Below are 20,930 nucleotides of genomic sequence, written 5' to 3'. Positions count from 1 at the left end.
TCCCATTTAAAGAAAAAAAGATTTGACTTGGCTGTAAATCCCATGTCTTAGAGCACATGACAGGACACAGCTGACATTCATACACCAGTTTGTATCTGCAGGCGATTGGACACCGACAAGCTTTTGAAGATCTGCCCCTCCTTGTGTTGCCTCACCTTTATTCATACACCAGTTTAGGGAGGGTGGCCTGTACTCCAAGATATGGAATTTACAGGCAAGTCAAAATTCCTTTAATCTTAATCATACAGTACAGAGGCAACATAATCATACACAATGGGACATTCCGAAGCAAGGAATACAGGGGTGGGCAACAACTAGACAATAGAACTGTGCGAACAGAACAAGGGTTAAACTCCAAGTTCAGCATGCTCATGCAAGACCTTTGTGCTCAAAAGCTACAGACGCAGAAGATTAGAGCGCCATCTGGTAACACTTTAAAAAGTATGAGTTGAAGAACAGGTGGCGGCTACAGAAATGGGCGACAGAGGCTTGGTGCTTTAAGGCCCAGGATACACCAACTGATCTATTTGAGGGGGCATGTAACCGTGTAGGCGCTTTTTTTTTTTTTTTTTTTTTTTTTTTAAGCATATCAAATTCCTTATCCATTGTGAAATGGATTTCAAGCAGAATGTCCCTTTAGAGGTCCCAGACAAATTATGCATAGGTAATTAGTCTCATGGAAATAATAGCTTTTAGGTACACTATTGGCTCGGACTACATCCAAGCAATGTACAGAAACTTCCTTTGGATGCTTTGGAACAAGGCACAAGGAGGGCAAAAAACAAACAATATAATCATTGAGAGGAAACGCTAACACCACCTTTGGAGGAAAGGATTGTCTTGGGCATATTACAATTTTGTTGTGGAGTATGAAAAGAGGTTTTGTTACAGGAAAGGCTGCCAGTTCATAAACATGTCTGATAGAGGTTATAGCCACTAAAAAGGCTACTTTGCAGGCAAGAATCTCTAAGGGAATATCCCCGATTGGTTCATAGGGTGGTTTCTGCAAGACAGAGTGAACCAAATGAAAGTTCCAGGAAAGCATGGGGGTGCTGCAAAGAGGGCCTCAAATGGGAAACACCTTAAATATAGGTTCAAGGGATTGCAAAGGATCTTTGATAAAGGATGGATAAGGCCAAAACCTGCCCTTTCAGTGTGCCAAGAGCTAGATTCTCAACATGACCTGTTTGCAGAAAGGCCAGAATTCAGTACACAAAGTAATCCCTGGGACTAAACTAACTGTGCTCACACTAGGTGAATATTTCCAGGTATAACACTAAGCCTGGCCATAGATAAATCTGTTTTATTTGCTCAACCAGTGGGTTGGAAAAAAAAAAAAAAAAAAAAAAAAAAAAAAAAAAAACACGACCAGATTCTCCCTTCAACCTTTGAGGTGGATAAAGTAATCCTCCCATTGTTATTGTATCCTGACAGAAAGGAGATGTTCAAATACACTGATCAGCACTGTATGCTATAGCTAGCTTTAGAAACTGCAGCTTGGCATTGCATGCTATTACGATCTACCACCATTGACCCCAGCTGTTCTCTCCCTTGTACGCAAGATTCATGCATGTTTTTAGTGCATTGAGGTCAAATTGTAAATTGGGGACATCCTGTAAGGATGTAATTCCACAGTTTGGCGTCACCAGCAAACACCGAAATTGTATTTTTAATCCCAAACTCTACATCATGTATAGATTAAAAAAAAGGTAAGGGTCCCAAAACAGAATCCTGGAGTACACCGCTAATAACAGTCGACCCTTCCGGATATGAATCATTAATCACCACTCTGACATTTTTTTTTTATATAAAATAATAATAATAAATAATAATAATACCCCCACACCATACTTCTTTCACATGATTGTATTACTGAACAGAATCTGCAATCAAATGAATCTCCACTCAGTGGAATTGATTTACTTCATACACTGTTCATTTTGCAAAGTGAAATTGCAATCTGCAAAGAATGTTTCACCAGAGCTTAGTAAATGTGGTGAAACGTCACTTTGCAAGGAATACCCAATCAGCTGCAAGAAAACAAACATATGGCATGTTTGCTTGCACATGATTGGATGGTGAAAACACCCTTGTAGAGTACAACTGCACTTGCAAAAGTGAACAGTCAATTTGCCTTTCATAAATGAACCTCAGCGTTATGGGTGACTATATCAGCCGGTTTCTTTATCAAATAGGCTTCTATATCAAATAGGCTTCTAAAATCAGTGTGTATGAATCTGTAAACCTATATGAATGCATACACACTACTCAACAAACTACAATGCAACAAAAAGATATTTTTATTGTATTTAATACAAGTGAAATTAATAGATCTTAACTGTTATAAAGCAACATAATGAATAAATAATATGCATGGAGATTCTTGTCTACAGTTACATAACACTGGCTAGTATTCTGAATACTTAAAAAGAAATCCAGTGACATTTAGACAAATGTCCATAAAATGCTGTCTTCTTCCCTTGTATGAAATAGTTCAAGTATAAAAACCCATTACAGTGTAAAATATTCATGTTTAAGTCAAGAATAAAAATTGCCAAGTATTGCAGTTTTACAAGTCACTGTATAAAGCAGCACTTTTCTATTAAAGAAAAAAAATTGATAGACAATATCCTACATACAAATGAAATGTATAATATACTGCTTAAAGAGGTCTTCATTGAATGAATGGGAAAAAAAAATATCTACTTAGGTCATGTAAAATCCTAAAGTGTTATGGTAGGTATATTATTACACAGTGCACATTCAGAATTTAAATAAATCCAAGTCAACTTTCAGTTGAATAGATTAATATTTACTACATCTAAACTTACTTAAATAATTTATACCATGAGATGAATACATAAGGTCTTTAAACGCATCTAAAGTTCCCTTCTTTAGTGCGCACCATAGTAAAACTATCAAAATAAATAAATACCTTTCTTTCAATAAACATTACAAGTAAGGCACAGTACAATCCATTTGTGTTTTCATTTAACCCTTTAAGAACTGCAACTGAAAAGTTGTACCCAACTTATAAATACTTTTATTTGTTTAAATACTTTGAACAGAGGCAAAAAAATATATCACCTACAACTCAGAAACATGGGGACCCCTTTTCTTTCTTTAAAAAAAAAAAAAAAAATGCAGTTCTTAAAAAGGGTTAACACCTCTGCAAGTATCTTCCTGTTTGTCGTTCACAAGCTATGAATAGGTGTAATAAATAGAAGACTGTGGTAGTAAGGGGCTGATCCCATTTCAGAATCAGAATAGCTGACACCAGCAGTTAAAGTTTCCCAAAAGCGAAACAGGATGGGGAGAGGGATTAGAATGTGACAAGCTCATCAAATACGCACAAGTGATGTGTTCTCTCCAGAACGGTCTGTGATTGATTGTCTGTACAGCTGTTGCACCCGTTCATTCCACATCACTTGTTCCATAGTTCCACTTATATAGAGGAAAGATGAGAAAATAGCTTTGGTGCCTATCCATCGTCATGTGACCAGTTGGCCATGTGCCTCCAACGCATTGATGCTAACTGCACGTTTCTCACCTACACATTTCAGTTGGTCAGTGTGAGTTGCGTGCATTTTTGTGCTTTGTACAGGCTACATATTGCTGATTGATATTTCCCTGGTTCAAACATTTGTAAAAGGAGGAAAAAAATATATTTTTTTTTCTCAGATTAATAAAAGGCAGTTTTTTTCCTGATGTAAAAATAGATTCTGTATAGTTTATAAATTCTGACATCTTTTCAGGAAAAAACCCACAGGAGTTCCTTAATGCCTGAAACACACCTCCTAAAAGTAAGCTGGATGCATACTACATACAGAAGCTGGAATACTGTTATTTTTCTCTCCAAAAGAAGTTCCTTTCTCCTTAAAGCCATAGAGCCAAAAGTTTGATATGGTCTCATCTATAGAAACTGGAAGGCTGAAAACAAAAAGAAATAAAATAGTTGTTGAGAACTTCTTCAAAATACTAAGTGCTACTGCATTCGGTCAGCTTGCAGCTGTTGTGGCTGGTATTGGCCAAAGGCGGCAGCAGCTGCTGCAGCAGTTCCTGGAGCTGCAGCGGTAAGTGGCTGCTGAACTGCATAGCCATAGCCTGCGGTGGTCATGTATCCTGTGGCAGCTGGAGAAGCAGCGTAGGGGTATTGATCATAGGCAGCAGCAGCGGCGGCGGCAGCAGCAGAATACTGGGCATAGGCAGCTCCTGTGTAGTCAATGTATGGACTTGTAGATGTGGCAGCTGTGGGTTGCACATGAGGAATTACCACTCCTGGTTGCACAAAAGCATGCGGGTACACGTAATGTGCAGGAATCCTGTGGGAGCAAAGAGACAAAAAGGACACTTTAGTAAAACAAAATGCAAGGGTAAAAAAAAAAAAAAATAAAATAAAAATCACCATGTGTTCATCAATTACCCAAAATCAAATTTAGTTGTTATTATGTGCATAGGGTTGCCACAATAGAATGATTTACAATTTCTACAACTGAAAACAGATGAAAAATGCTTACTTTCAGGGTGTCAAAAAAAATAAAAAAGCATCTGGGCTTATATTTTATTTATTTTTTTTATGATATAGAAACCATTGTGGATTTAGATGTTTAACAAAATTAGACCAACTGCGCCTCCAAGTAGTTTTTGTGATAGTTAATTAGTAGATATTTCCAAAAAGGTGGAAGTTTTAAGTGTTGTCAATATTTCTTCACATCTAGCTATTTATCGTGGCAACCCTACCAGAAATACTCCGCAGACTCAGCACACATTAATCTCTGCAACCTTAGTCACCCTTAAATAAAAAAAAAAAAAAAAAAAAATGAAAATAAAAAAATTGCAGGCGAAAAAAAAAACTTAAAGTGGTGGAAGACACAGCAGAGTCACACATTCAAAACGGTGCAGAAAACATTTATGATGCTGTAGTGTTGAAGCTTTTCAGATGCTATGCCACACTCCATAGCATAAGGTTTCAAGTATGTGTGCACACTGTTACAAAGATGTAAAAGGTCGAATTAAATACCCGTCAACTAAACATCCAGTTTCGATTCAGCTGGTCTACTTCTCAGACAAATAAGTAATAGGAGTATTTGTGAGGGTAACTATAGAAACCTAGGGTTAGACAAAAACACCCATGTAGTTTAATGCATAGAACATAAATGATATATATATACTGGCTTCAAGAATATATGCAGGCCAACAAAACACACACCCCAGGGAGCCACGGTGGAATTTAATTGTGCACTGCACAAATTTAGGGTTTCTAAGTTCTCAAAAAGTGTCACTAAACATCACTCCTTAAGGCTCCATTCACAGTTAAGCATATTGTTTTCAGGCATTTTTTGGGCGTTTTGCAGGCAGACATTGACGTCTAACAAAAATGCCTGTAATCTGCCAAAAAAGAAGCTCGTGTACTTCTGAGCCTCAAGCAACAAAACGCTCAGATGTGAACAGAGACCACTGAAATGAATGGGATTTTGCTTGTTGGGCGGTTTGAGACTTCAGAGATGAGCATTTTACGAGCTGAAAAACGCTCAGGTGTTAACAGGATACGGAAAAGCACAAAACCAGATAATTGTTGACCAGTTTTCATTTAACACTCTCCCTGTAAACTAGCATGTCTGGAAGACTGGAACATTAGGTTGCATCAGAGTCAACTCATTAGGAAGTCTCAACAGCAAGGTAATACATTTTAAAATATAATAGCTTTTGTCTTTACAGAAGTTTTAACTAGATTTATGTTCTTTCCCCTCCGAAAAAAAAAGGAAAAGCCCATTGCCTCCAATTCTGCATCAGTTTATCTATTCTGGGGCAATTTAGTATATTCTAAGAGGGGGGGGGGGGGGGGGGGGACCCAAATACTGCTTGTGGCCAGCTGAACTTTTTTTCTTCAACCACCCTTTCAGAATTGCACTAAAACTTCAGGCCAGCCATTTTTTTGAAGGTTCAATTAGGAATTGCAGGTTCTATTGTGCTCAACGATCTGAATTGCTTTGGGTTTTGTAGGGCATGGGATGCGTAAAATACTACCAATTATCAGGGTGCATGCAAGTAAAACGAATCCACATAATTTGTATTCTAAGTGGTTCGAGAATATGGTGCTGCTTGTGGCTTAATTTGACAAAGTTGATTAATCAATCAGCTTTAGTCAGAAGAAGCTCAAGGCAGAGACAGACATTTTGGGAGTTCTGGCAGCCAGCTCCTGCGGCTGTCTAAATACAACAGCCTGGCAGGAAGAGTTCATCCATCTGTGCTGTTTAGATGGATGGAGGAATTCGTTTAGTTCCAATTTCTTTCACAGGCTTTCACCAAGGTGAAAAAATAAATAAAATATTCTGTATATTGTCAACTTTAGTGCAGATTCACAAGGTGCAATGGCAGACATCACATGCAATTTGCACCGCACTGATATGCGAATCACATGTGACGTATTTGCAATGTGAATTCAGTCACATATTGTATGGCTGAATTTGCATCGGATTCGGCTCAAAGCATTGCAGGACCCGTTTTTGGTCTGCATCAGATTCTGATTGCATGGGTGTGAATTGACAGTTCGCACTGCGATGTGCGAACTAATCTGGGGGTGTAATTCACTTTATATGGACACTCCCAGCAGCTCCCATATGGCAGTGTAAGCTGCCTGCCAGTTGGGTGCAATGCGGGAACCCACAGTGGATTTGTGAACTGACCTTTGTTTTTTTATCCATGTGCATGGGTATGGGCCACAATCTTGATATCAACTTAAAGTGTTTACAAAAAACACACAACCACACCATGATATACTTAACTGCTCTGTGCAGTGTTTTTGCACAGAGCAGCCCCGATCCTCCTCCTTCCATCCCCTGCTGGTGCTCCTGCACCCCCCCCCCATCAAGTTCCCCCAGAGCAAGAAGCTTGCAATGGGGGCACTAAAGCAAGTGCGCTCCGAGCAGCGGCTCTGCGTGTTTATTCAGACACAGAGCTGCGGCTCGGCCCCCCTCTCTCATTGGTTCTGGCTGTGATTCACTGCAGCAGGAGCCGATTGCTCCCACTGCTATCTCAGCCAATGCTCTTGTGCACATCGCTGGCTCGAGAGGAAACTCAGGTAATTATAAAGGGGGGGGGTGCTAAGGGAACTGCCAAACACAGAAGGTTTACCATCATGCACAAAATGCATGAAAGAAGAAAAAAAAATAAAAAATAAAATAAAAAAAGTGTGCTCTATAAGGGATCATACTTGCGACTAAGTTAGGGGCCCACACCACCGAGATCATCATATTTCTGTAGCGGGTATGGCCAGGTGTTTCCAATCAGGATGCCTATAAAAATTGAAGACCGTGTGACCCTGTCCACAGGTATTCAGGACTGATATGCACCCCTGGATGCCAACTTCCAGACCACAATATGCACAAAACCATTCTTTTTTTGCTACAATAATGCTATAGCTAGTGGTGTAATCTACTTATTTTTATGTAGATCGAATTGAAAATCAACATACAAACGCATACTTATGGAATCAGTGGATACAAATCGATTTGACGTTAGTGCAGAATTGAGGTATATTGTATTTTTCACTGGAAACCACAGCAATGCAAGCAGGTATTCTCAGATCAGACATTTGAAAACAGACAGGTAGGCAATATATGAATGGGTTTATTGCTACATGTGGGGCTTCTGATGAACATTACGGAGGTCAGCTGTCATTAGAATTCTGTAGTGAGGGTGTGTGGTCAGGGATGAGCCGTCATCTGAAAACCCATGATGCCTATATTTTCGAACACATTGTATGGTAAACCAAACTAAAAAACAGTTGTTGCCCAGGACTTTAGCTAAACGTTAAAGTTCAAAAAGTATAGGCACCGTTCTCAGTATTGGCTGAAGCCAAGGAACAAAAGGACTTGTGTTTTCATACATCAAAAGCAAATAGCAACTCACAAAGTGCAGTTAGCTGCAGAGTTCACCTTTTATTAATCAGACGTAACTGGCCAGTACGTTAGTGGAATGAGAGTGTTCAAAGTGCAATAACTATCTGAAGAAGCCCAAGTGAGCTTTAAGGAAGTTTATTGTTGGTGGAAAAAAAGCCAGTCAGAAACAGTATATTCCTATACCTTTATAAAATGCCACTAAGTTACATGAAAACTCTTTGTATGTATACAACTCCCTATAGCTTGCAGGATTAACAGAGTTAACTCAGGGCAAACAAGCCAGAAGGCTACATAATGCTATACATTTAACTTGTGTATACTTAAATGTCAAACACTTAGTATTGAAAACCCATGAGACGTCATTCCCTTGCCTGAATTATAAACTATATACTCTGTGATCCTTTAAATACACTTGCCCAACTCCTGCTCCACTCTGATTGACAGGGTAAGCTGCATTTGGGCTATTTTTGAACTGCCATATGAGAAGGGGCTAAGAGTGTAAAATGTCTTTATATGGCCAAAGCCTGAGTGGCCATGGAAGTCAAGCATGTAACCTAGATAAACAATCACTGTCCAGAATAAAAATACTTGATTGTCACTTCTACCAACCATAACTAAAGAGTAGGGTGGTATTACAAATCAAAGCAGAGCTCATCTGAATTGAAGCACCGGTCCAGTGCCATACAATAAGTTATTAAAACAAAGCCAACTTATGTGTGCTTTATGAGGAAGTTAGTAAACTCAGCCAAACTCCCAATACTGAAACCAGGGATAACCTATGCATAACATTTTTTTTTTTTTATGAAAAGAGTTTAGTGCAGGCAATACTGCAATTTATTTAGATTTAAAAAGTTATCTGGAGAAAAAAAAAATATAAAAAAAAATTCTGGGAAATTTCAGAATTCTTGCCAATTTTATGGCCCCTTTCACACTAGTGAAACTTGTCCTGCGACATGGGACTGCAAAGTCGCACCTCAGGATTTCCAATGAGTACCATTCATTTCTGTGCGACTTCACAGTAGTCCCTGCACTACTTGGGTCCGACTAATGTGACTTGAGGTCCATAGACCTCAAGATTACACAGGCATTGCTTCAAGTCCAGTCAAAGTAGCACAACTTTCAGGTCGCACAAGTGTGAAAGTGGCCTAAAAGTAGTCACTGTGCCATATGTCATTAATAAAACACATTCACGCAATTTGTTCCTTCAAAGATCTGCAAATTTGCAAGGATGTTGATACACTAAGATATTGCTGACCGACATGAAAAAACAAAAATTTTAGAAAGCCCAATGAACACATGGGTTAATAAAAGAACCAAACAAAAATAAAGTGTTGCATGCAAGCTGAATAGTTCAAAAGTAAAATGTCACACCAAGAAATTTATCAAATCACTACAATATGGTTAAAAAAATAAAGTCACAAGCTGCAACTGAAGCAGGAGCCAAAAAGGGGCCCTTGGCTACTCATAGCAAAACCAACACTCCTCAACAAAACACAAATCAAGGCTCCCTCCCAACCCCCCCAAAAAACACAGTATTCACTAGGGCTGGAAGAAAAATAAAAAAAAGGACACACAGTTTAGCTGTGAAAACCACTTCATTGCCATCATTAAAAAAAGGCACACAAAACCAGGAGCTATAAAATGTACACTTTAAAAGAAAATAAAAACCAACCAACCAACATACATGCATCTTTAATCACCATTTAGCTTGTTTTCTGAGTCTACTGGTAACACAGTTTAATTCCAAACAGAACTATTCCATTTCTTATCATCAAATGCTTGTCATCAGTTATCTTAACTGTAAACGACCCCTGTCAGATTAGAAAGAAATAGATAACATTGAGTGACACTGGAAATGACTGGTGTGCACAGGGGTCCAATAGGTGTCCTTATACAGGGAAAAGACCCCATGACTTACTAAAAATGACTGGGAACAACCGTAGTGACTTTACCCACAGAGAGGGCATTGTATACACAAAAAATTATATTATTGGTTACATTGTAGAAGTTAGTAGTAAGGTTTTGAGTAAAAAGCAAAGTTGCAGCACGCGTTCTGGCAGTCTGCAGATGGCACTGGCATTTTGCTGTCAAGAGGGGCAGATCCAGAATATTACCTACAAAGCCATTTTATTTAGACAAACGTCATAGGCAGTGTCATCATCTTGTGTTTTTTCATGCTTAAGTATTTGGTGGCAATAAAAAAAAAAAAAAAAAAAAAACCCACACGCTAATGACTTACCCAAAAGGCCTCTGTATAAGTGCTGGGTGAATTTGCTGAACCCCAAATGCAAAACCTAGAGAAATAATACATACAAGATTACGGGCATTATATGTACCACACATGTAGCCTAACTAGAGACTTGACATTTCTAAATAGTAAGATAGCCACAAATAGCATGCAAATTGATTGTACAATCCCATAGTATTTTTTTTTTTGTTAAGAGTAATCCTTAGTTTACCAACTACTCCATAGTAGTAAGGCTTCATTGACTATTTCAAAAATGTAACTTACACCGATCAGTCATAGCTATCACTACCGACAGGAAAAGTGAATGGCATTGATCATCTTGCTACAGTGGCATCTGAAAGTGGTTGAAATACTGTATATCAGGCAGCAAATTAACAGGTTGCCCCTTAAGTTGATGCGTTAATAGCTGGAAAAAAATATTAGCAAGCCCAAGTATCTGAGCAACTTTGACAAGGGATGTTCCCAGTCTGCAATGGTCAGGACCAGTCCAAGGAGAGAAGACCGGCAGACTGGCAATAGGGTAATGGGCTGAAAACTCATTGATGCACATGAGGAGCAAAGGCTGGCTCATTTAGTCCAATCCAATAGAAGAGCTACTATAGCTCAATTTGCTGAAAAAGTAAAGCGGGGTAGCATGATGCCTTTGGCAACGTTCTTGGGTTCTGCCATTCACATCTATGTTACTTTGACACATATTATTATACAGGATTTATAAAGCGCCAACAGTTTTCGCAGCGCTTAACAAAATGAGGGCAGACATTACAGTTACACTACAATTTGGAACAAAAGGAATCAGAGGGCCCTGCTCGTTAGAGACATCTAAAAACATTTGCTGACTAAGTACACCCCTTCATGGAAACTATTCCTTGATGGCAGTGGCCTCTTTTAGCTGGATAATGCATCCTGCTACACTGCAAAAATGGCTGAAGAATGGTTTGAAAAGCACAATGAAGTTTGAGGTGTTGCCTTTGCCTTCAGATTCCAATGCATCGAGCATCTGTGGGATGTACTGGAAAAACAAGACCAATCCATGGAAGCCCCATCTCGGAGTTTACAGGACTTAAAGCAACGTTCCAGCTGGAGAAAAAATACATTAAAAGTAAGCAGCTACAAATACTGTAGCCACTGACTTAATATATAGACACTTACCTGTCCAGGGAGTCTGCAACGTCAGCACCCCAGCCGATTATCGGCTGCCTTTATTTCCAAGGGAGACCAGCAGTGAAGCCTCTCAGCTTCACAGCCGGTTCCCTACTGCGCAAGCACGAAGCGCGCTGTGCATTCTAATTGGTTCGGCAGCAGGGGGAAGGAGGGGGCCGAACTTCTGTCAGTAATAGGTGCCCGTTTCCCCCCTACCCCTGAAAGGCTTCAGAGTTGGGGAGGAAGCAGATGAGCCGAAGTTCCACTTTTGGGTGGAACTCCACTTTAAAGGATCCACTACTGACAGGTTAGTGCCAGATACCTTCAGAGGTCTTGTGGAGTCCATACCCCAACAGGTCACAGCTGTTTAACAAAAGGGGACCTACTCAATAGAAGGTGGGTTGTCAAAGTTATGGCTGATCAGTGTATATCCAATCATATGGGCCCTTACACCATCAGCAGACAAATTAAAATGGAATTCAGGAGGGATACTGTCCAATCCAGGAGCCAGCTCCATTGACAACTGGAGAAAACCTCAGGTTGGACGCCACCTGTACCTTTTTAGGGAGTATTGGCCACTGGTATTAGTCCTGCCCTGCTTTATACCACATAGTAGGTAAAACTAAACATTACACAATCATATTGTAACCTGAGTGGCCAGTTTAACAAATGCACACAAATAATCTCCATACCTGGCTGCATTATGCGGGGCTTGGCTCCTAGGTAAGCAAGGTTCACATTAGCTTTCCTCCCATCAATTATTGGATTTGGATCTTTACATGCCCTTTCTGCAGCAGCTCTGTCAGCCATTGTAACCTATAAACATTAAAATCTACGTTACAACACAAGAAAAAAAATAAAAACATATCTAAAATGGTAGATTTCTCCCACATCCATATAAAGATAGTAATTAGCATTTGCAGGAACTTGGCATAATAAACTGCTTATATTATCTTAAGCTTTATGGAGCTTGAATGCTTATTATGGATGTAACTCAAAGAATGACTTTGCCAAATATTATTCATACAAGGAAAGCGGCCTTTCAAGTACACTTGCAGTTTCACTTCAGCTGATTTTTTTTTTTTCACATGTTATCTACAGGCTTTTTATCAAGAGACAGCAGAAACATGACAACCATATGACTTGTATAAACAGCTCGGGTTTGCATTTTCACCAGAAGGCTCTTGGTGGGATTGTGACGTTAGAACAACATTTTCCAGTCTTTTTAAAAATGGAGGAACCCTTAAAATACCTCCAGTCTCAGGGAACCTCTGCCAATCATTTCTATATCTACAGTTTATTGTACATTAGCACTAACAGTAGGCTTAGACACAAAACAATTAGGAAAAGGGAATGTGGAAGATAGTATTTAACACCCTGAGCTGCTCTATGACAAATTACAGTAATACCAAAGAAAAGCCAGAAAAGAAACTGAACATGTAGTGTGCTCCCTGGATAAGGGTTCTTATAATGGCATACACAATCTGACCAATTCCTCACTGAATTGGAAAATAGTCAAATTTTTGAGTTATGGAAAAAAATAGGGGGAATTTATCAAGCCTGGAGCAGCTGCTCCTGGCAACCAATCAGCTTTAGTCTTTAGATTGTTCAGGTAATCTTTGAGGCTGGGTTCACACTGGTGCAAACACGGACATAACATGTGACTTGCACTGCATTGCAGTGCAGATCTCATGCGATGTCTGTGCAATACGAGAACCCACACAGGAATCACGCTAGTTCCCGCATCGTATAGGTGTAAATCAGGAATGAAAATGAAAGCTAAAAGCCGATTGGTTACTATGCACAGCTGCTTCAGTTTTACCTGCTTGCTGATCGCCCGCCGCATATATACTGCGGCAGAATGGCTCTGCTGCGCAAATCGCCGTACCTGTACAGCTGTTCATGCGAGCACGCACCCGCCCCCACTAGGCAGCGGGGATGCCGATCCATTGGACCCCCGATCGCTCCCCGCTGAGAGAGAATGACGATCAGCTTTTGTAAACACAGCGGACTGTTCTCTCTGAAATGATCACAGAGCACTTATGATCTTCCTATATAGGTTTACAGGTCTCGTGTTCATTTCACAAGTCCCTACCCCATACAGTTAGAAAACACCGCCCTAGGCTCACACTTAACCCTTTGATCACCACTGGGTTAACTCCTTCCCTACAGTAACCGTGCATATTTTTAGCACCGATTACTGAAGTAATGTCACTGGTCCCCCCAAAAGTGTCAGTTAGGCCCCTTTCACACAGGCGATTCGATCGATCTGCCTGTCCGTTTTTCTGGCGGACCTGATTGGATGCTCCGTGCATCCCTATGGGGCAGCGGGCATCAGCGGAGACATTTTCGCTGACACCCGCTGCTATCCGATCCTGTCCCGTGAAATCCGGCAAATGGAAACCCTATTTTCCATCCGTCTGGAGGATCGGATGAGGACAGGCGGGCCGATCTCCCCATAGAGGACAGCAGGGATCTTACAGCTCCGTCTCTGCACACAGAGCAGAGACGGAGCGGTCATCCCGCCTACTCAGCGGGGGATCGATCCCCCGCTAAGCAGAACGGACTCCGTCGGGCGATGAGTCTGAAAAGGGCCTTAGGGGTCCGATCTGTGCGCCGCAATGACTCAGTCCTGGAGAGGGAAAAAAAAAAAAAAAAAAAAAAAAAAAAAAAATCGCAGATTGCTGCCATTACTACCAAGGAAATAAAAATGACAAATCTTTCCCCTAGTTTACAGACGTGATAACTTTTGCGAAAAACTAATTAAATACGCTTATTGCGATTTTTAACCAGAAATATGTAGCAGAATACAAATTGGCATAAAAGGGTGAAAAAATTTTTTCTGGGGGATTATATAGCAGAAAGTGAAAAATGTTTTTATTCCAGAATTGTCACTTTTTATTTATAGAGCAAAACAGAAAAAAAAAAACAAGTGATCAAATACCACCAAAAGCAAGCTGTAATTGTGTGTGGGGGGGAGGGAGTACAGCGTCGCACGACCACGCATTGTTAAAAGTAGCAGTGCCGAGCCGCAAAAAATGGCCTGGTCGTTAAGGGGGCAAATCCTTCTGGTACAGAAGTGGTAAAGAATTTCACTTATGGTGTCCAATTTCTCAGAAAGGATTCTGATGGTATGGATGGAAATCTAATCATAGGAAAGTAGATCGATTACTCCGATCGTTAAGTGCATGGTACAGCAAATGATCTTTTTTGGAACTTTCAATCAGATTTTATGATCGGACAACAAACCTGGTTTAGAAACTGCCAAACGGTTATTGGTTTCTCAGGAAAAAGGAGACACTATGATGCTACAGAGCATATTAAAACTATCCTGGTGTCAGTCACAGCTGGCTCAACTATTATGAAGAGGCAATAGTACCTGCCTATAGTGAGATAATGAACTCGTTATTGGAGCAGAATCCTCCTTCCAATGCTGGAGGACATAGGCTTTTCTGCAGGTGTTTCCCTGCCATTGTTGGTTGTAGGTGAAGTGGGTGGGGACGAAGTCTGGGCTACTTTCCATATCCACAATTAGTTTGTTTGACCTGGGGCTGTTCACAAGACTCTTCCACCTGCTTTAACCGCTCTGCAGCCCTACCTGATTTCACATCAAAGATCTGAAAGCCATCACATGACCCTGGTGTCCATGCAACTACAGGAACACCACAGCAGCTGATAATAGGAGACCGCATGATTTAACCCTTGCAGCCAGACTTCATACGAATTCCACAGGAGACAGAATCAAACTTATGATTGTAGTTCTATCAAGTTCAAAGCAATCACACAGCATTGAAAGCTGACAGTAGGGAATGATCTGCTGAATATGGCTGAGGATACGGACAATGTTTTTATGGAGATTAAACGCTGCTACAAATCGCCAAAGCCTGCGATTTAATGGCTAGAGACCCTGGCAAGTTGCTACAGCACTAGGATACAAAAATCGCTCTCCTTCAGAAATTTGTAGCCATGCATAAACACTGCTGAAACAATGCAGAGAAAAGAATCAAGTCTTTTCTCTAGAGATTTTCCTGCTGGGCCAAACTGCTGATGGATCTCGATCGCTGAGCAACCAAGGCTTACCACCATTACCATAATGAAAAAAAGTTTTAGGGGACAAATCACTAGAAATCAGGAGGGTTGTTGCTGCAAGAAAACCACCTGTGCATAATCAGCCTATACATTATACAATTTTCCTTTCAATTTACCAAAAGCCATCCAATACGGCTTTTTATTTTGTGTCCAATCAGGCAGGCCTTTGCACTACATAGCTGAAGGTAAATCTAAGGGAAATGGTTTAATGTATGGCCAGCGTAAGGTGACCACACACACTTTACAAGCTGAGTGCACAATCTCCTTAAATGTTGGGTGTCAAACTGGCCCACCAGCTGTTGCAGAACTAAAAGTCCCATCATGCCTCTGCGTCATACTTGTAACTGCAAAGCCTCATGGGACTTGTAGTTCCGCAACAGCTGGAGGGCCGCCAGTTTGACACCTGTGCCAGGAACCAGCAACTATGTAGTACACAAGAGCCTGCCTGACTGGATATAGACTGAATGGGTTGTTTAGGTCTGTCCTACCACAGTTTTGGTAAATCTAATCTGACTGTATAGTGTCTAGTTGGGCACATTTTGTTCTGTCACCATGCTACTAAAAATTGTCATTGATGCTGATGTATGTAAATCTGAGTGGTTTATGTTATTATTCCCCCCTTAATGATCCTTTAACTATTGGGATTTTCCCCAATTCTTTTTTATCTAAAACTCTGAAAGTAAAAAAATATTACCATTGATTAACAGTTAGCGATTGCCGCACATTATAAATCCAGAGCGTTGTGCGATTAGCAATGAACTGCTCCTACACACTAGACTCAGGTGCTCCCTTATGCATCGATCGATCAGAAGGCGACTGCAGAAGTACAATTGCACTGCGTGGGCCCAGCCAATGAGAAATGACTCACCAGAAGATAGGCAAAGAACTGCAATTCAACAGCTGCCAAAAATGTAATACCGATCGCCAAGAACGTAGGTTAAATCCTGGGAATTCAAACTAATAGAAAACTGATCACCAGGAAGGCATGTTTAATCCTGATCCTTGGAATCCTAATCAATAATAGAAAACTGATCACTAGGAAGGCATGTTTAATCCTGATCCTTGGAATCCTAATCAATAATAGAAAACTGATCACTAGGAAGGCATGTTTAATCCTGATCCTTGGAATCCTAATCAATAATAGAAAACTGATCACTAGGAAGGCATGTTTAATCCTGATCCTTGGAATCCTAATCAATAATAGAAAACTGATCACTAGGAAGGCATGTTTAATCCTGATCCTTGGAATCCTAATCAATAATAGAAAACTGATCACTAGGAAGGCATGTTTAATCCTGATCCTTGGAATCCTAATCAATAATAGAAAACTGATCACTAGGAAGGAAGGTTTGGGATTCCTAGGATCAAACAAGCCTTTCTAGAGATCAGTTTTCTATTATTGATTGTGGTACCAAGGATCCAGAAAAAAACAAGCCTTCCTGTGATCAGTTTTCTATTATTCATTTTAATTCCTAGGATTAGACCTACATTCTTGGGTGATCAGTTTTATGACTGTAGTATTCTCAGGCTTTAACCTATATTTATAGTGATCAATTTTTTTTAGTCATTGGAATTCTCAGGATTACATTTATAATTTCTGATTATATAGAAGATTGTAATTTCCAGGATCAATCACAAAAAAAAATGTTTAATCCTGGGAATTGCAATCCATATTATAATCAGGAATATAAAATGTAATCATGAGCAATAATAAAATTGATTACAAAAGACAGATTTAATCCTGAAAATCCCAATCAGTACTATAAAAACGAATCACCAGGAAGTTGTTTATTCCTGGCCCTGGGAATCCTAATCAATAACTGGGAACATAGGTCTGATCCTGGGAATATCAATGATATAAATTGATCACCAGAAATATACGGTTTGATCCTGGGAATATAAAATATAACCAGGAATATAGGTTTGATTCTGGGAATCTCAATCAAGAATATAAAATTGGTCACTGGGAAGTATGTGTATTCCTGGCCCTGGGAATCCCAATCAATACCATAAGAATATAGGTTTGATCCTGGGAATCAAAATCAAAATAGTATAAGGTTGATCACTGGGGTAGGATTATTCCTGGCCCTGGGAATTTCAATACAAGCGATAACGGGAACCCCAATAAATGGTAGAAAATTGATGAGCAGGAAGGTATGTGTATTGCTGGCCCCCGTTACCCTAAAAAATAACATGCCAGTATAAATTTGATCACTTGGAAGGAATGTTTATTGGAATCCCAATTAAAAGTATAAAATTCATCACTGGGAATAAGTGTATTCCTGGCCCTGGGAATGCCAAAAGAACATAAGCAGGAAAAGAGGTTTGATCCTGGGAATCCCAATCAATAGTATAAAATGATCACTGGGAAGGTACGTTTATTTCTGGCTCTGGGAATGCCAAATATAAGCAGGAATCTAGGTTTGATCCTGGGAATCAAAATCAATAGTATAAAACTGATCACTGGGAAGACCGGTTTATTCCTGGCCCTATGAATCCCAATCAATAACAAGCAAGAATATAGGTTTGACCCTGCAAATCCCAATCAATAGTCTAAAATTGATCACTAGGAAGACAGGTTTATTCCTGGCCCTGGGAAGCCTAATCCATAACAAGTTTGATCCTGGGAATCCCAATCAATAGTATAAAATTGATCACTGGGAAGGTAGGTTCATTTCTGGCCCTGAGAATGCCAATTAACACCACAAGCAGGAATATAGGTTTGATCCTACAAATGCCAATCAATTGCATAAAATTGTTCACTGGGAAGATACATTTATTCCTGGCCCTGGGAAGCCCAATCAATAACATAAGCAGGAATTGATATTGGATTCTGGGAAGCCTAATCAATAGTATAAAATTGATGCAGGAAGGCATGTTTATTTCTGGCCCTGGTAATGCCAATCAAGAACACAAGCAGGAATATGTCTGATCCTGAAATGCCAATCAATAACACAAGCAGGGATATAGGTTTGATCCTGTGAATCCCAATCAACAGTATAAAATTGATCACTGGGAAGGCATGTTTATTGCTGGCCCTGGTAATGCCAATCAATAACACAAGCAGTAATCTAGGTTTGATCCTGTGAATCCCAATCAATAGTATATAATTGATCACTGGGGAGGCATGTTTATTGCTGGTCCTGGTAATGCCAATCAATAACAAGCAGGAATCTAGGTTTGATCCTGGGTAGCCCAATCAATAGTATAAAATTGATCACTGGGTAGGTATGTTTATTGCTGGTCCTGGTAATGCCAATCAATAACAAGCAGGAATCTAGGTTTGATCCTGTGAATCCCAATCAATAATATATAATTGATCACTGGGAAGGTATGTTTATTGCTGGTCCTGGTAATGCAATCAACAACAAGCAGGAATCTAGGTTTGATCCTGTGAATCCCAATCAATAGTATAAAATTGATCACTGGGAAGGCATGTTTATTGCTGGTCCTGGTAATGCCAATCAATAACACAAGCAGTAATCTAGGTTTGATCCTGTGAATCCCAATCAATAGTATATAATTGATCACTGGGGAGGCATGTTTATTGCTGGTCCTGGTAATGCCAATCAATAACAAGCAGGAATCTAGGTTTGATCCTGGGTAGCCCAATCAATAGTATAAAATTGATCACTGGGTAGGTATGTTTATTGCTGGTCCTGGTAATGCCAATCAATAACAAGCAGGAATCTAGGTTTGATCCTGTGAATCCCAATCAATAATATATAATTGATCACTGGGAAGGTATGTTTATTGCTGGTCCTGGTAATGCAATCAACAACAAGCAGGAATCTAGGTTTGATCCTGTGAATCCCAATCAATAGTATAAAATTGATCACTGGGAAGGCATGTTTATTGCTGGCCCTGGTAATGCCAATCAATAAACACACACAGGAAAATAGGTTTGATCCTGTGAATCCCAATCAATAGTATAAAAATTGATCACTGGGAAGGTATGTGTATTGCTGGTCCTGGTAAGCAGGAATCTAGGTTTGATCCTGTGAATCCCAATCAATAGCATAAAATTGATCACTGGGTAGGTATGTTTATTGCTGGTCCTGGTAATGCCAATCAATAACAAGCAGGAATCTAGGTTTGATCCTGGGTAGCCCAATCAATAGTATAAAATTGATGAGCAGGAAGGTAGGTGCACTCCTTCCACCAATCATGTACCAGGCTGACCCATTGATGGTGTGATTGTGGTTGATGTAGCATGTGGGCCAGGTGAGCAGTGGGTAGGCAGGGTGGGTATTGTACGATGCAGAATGTGGGCCAGGTGGGCAGGCAGGGTGGGTATTGTACGATGCAGAATGTGGGCCAGGTGGGCAGGCAGGGTGGGTATTGTACGATGCAGAATGTGGGCCAGGTGGGCAGGCAGGGTGGGTATTGTACGATGCAGAATGTGGGCCAGGTGGGCAGGCAGGGTGGGTATTGTACGATGCAGAATGTGGGCCAGGTGGGCAGGCAGGGTGGGTATAGGACGGTGAGGGAACTTACAAAGCCATATCCCCGGGATTTGCCGGTCTGCCGGTCGGTGATGACCACCGCCTCCTCGATGTCCCCGAACACCTCGAAGTACTTCCTGAGGCTGGAGTCGGTGGTATGATAGGGCAGCCCCCCTACGAAGATTTTGGTGTAGGTGGTGTCCTTCTGGGTGGTGTGCATCTTCGGGGCTCTGGCCGGCTCCCTCTCTCCGTCTCTCTCTCTCTCTCTCTCTCAGCACACACCTTCTCAGGGGACGCTCATACACCGGCAGCTGAGGAGGAGCAGGGCGGCGCTTTCCTTTGTGCGGGTTCTATGAGGTAGTACGGAGGGCTCCGCAGGGTGTCCCGCACTCCCGGCTTACTGCGAGCCTCTCACGCCGAACTAATACCAGCACACTGACTGGCCCGTTCCCTCTTCCCTGGGCATTATGAGCGGCCGGCCGGGAGGGAGGCTCCTCCCTTGCGAGGGGCGGGGTACAGTTGCCCCGCCGCCGCCCATTGGCTGCCCTTGCACCTGCTGCATATTTCCCCAGGCGGGCAGCTGCTCGCAACAGCTGGAGAGACGTGAGCCGGGCCCCCCTTTGTCTCCGGGGGCAGGGATCTGGTTACCCGCAGAGCGTGTGTGCCCCACTGCCGCTCACCTCCCAGGGAGACTTCTCACAGCACATGCTAATGAGCCGGTGATGGTGTGCACACGGCCCGCTAGAGGGAAGTACACAGCCACCAGCAAGCCTAAACTTTCTGGGTTCTCTATAGGGAAAGGAGCCCCAGGATAGAGGACAGGGTGTGCAGCAAGGCTGATACCCCTGGAGGGGGGCTCTTCTGTTCTCATCCAATCAACTCCTTTCCCATCAAATTCCTTCAAACTCAGTCGATTGCCCAGGGTGAGAAAAATGATCGATTGCCTTGCGTTGATCGCAAGCGCCAAGATGCTTTTTTTCCCTAAATGTGATCATATTTCCATCAGATGATGAGAGTGCATGATAAAAACAGATGCGATCGATAATTTGATATTGCATTTTCTTAATATCAAACAAAATCCACTTTCACGTCTATGGCTTCTCAATT

General features: G+C 41.1%; 1 protein-coding gene across 1 annotated transcript; it reads right to left on the bottom strand.

Moving 5' to 3' along the window:
• Positions 1 to 2,346: 2,346 nt before the first annotated feature.
• On the bottom strand, positions 2,347 to 20,088 carry RBM24 (RNA binding motif protein 24). The gene is made up of 4 exons (XM_082259258.1): positions 19,876 to 20,088; positions 11,982 to 12,105; positions 10,141 to 10,195; positions 2,347 to 4,322 (listed from the first exon to the last, which is right to left on the bottom strand). Exons 1-4 carry the CDS (start codon positions 20,041 to 20,043, stop codon positions 3,986 to 3,988), a joined length of 684 nt encoding a protein of 227 aa, XP_082115384.1. The 5' UTR covers positions 20,044 to 20,088; the 3' UTR covers positions 2,347 to 3,985.
• Positions 20,089 to 20,930: the final 842 nt, after the last annotated feature.

Source organism: Pelophylax lessonae (genome assembly GCF_965119305.1).
Source record: "Pelophylax lessonae genome assembly, chromosome: 5".
In the NCBI taxonomy this organism is placed as follows: Eukaryota; Metazoa; Chordata; class Amphibia; order Anura; family Ranidae; genus Pelophylax; species Pelophylax lessonae.
Note: the sequence above shows the minus strand (reverse complement) of the source record. Positions and strands in the feature narration are given on the sequence as shown.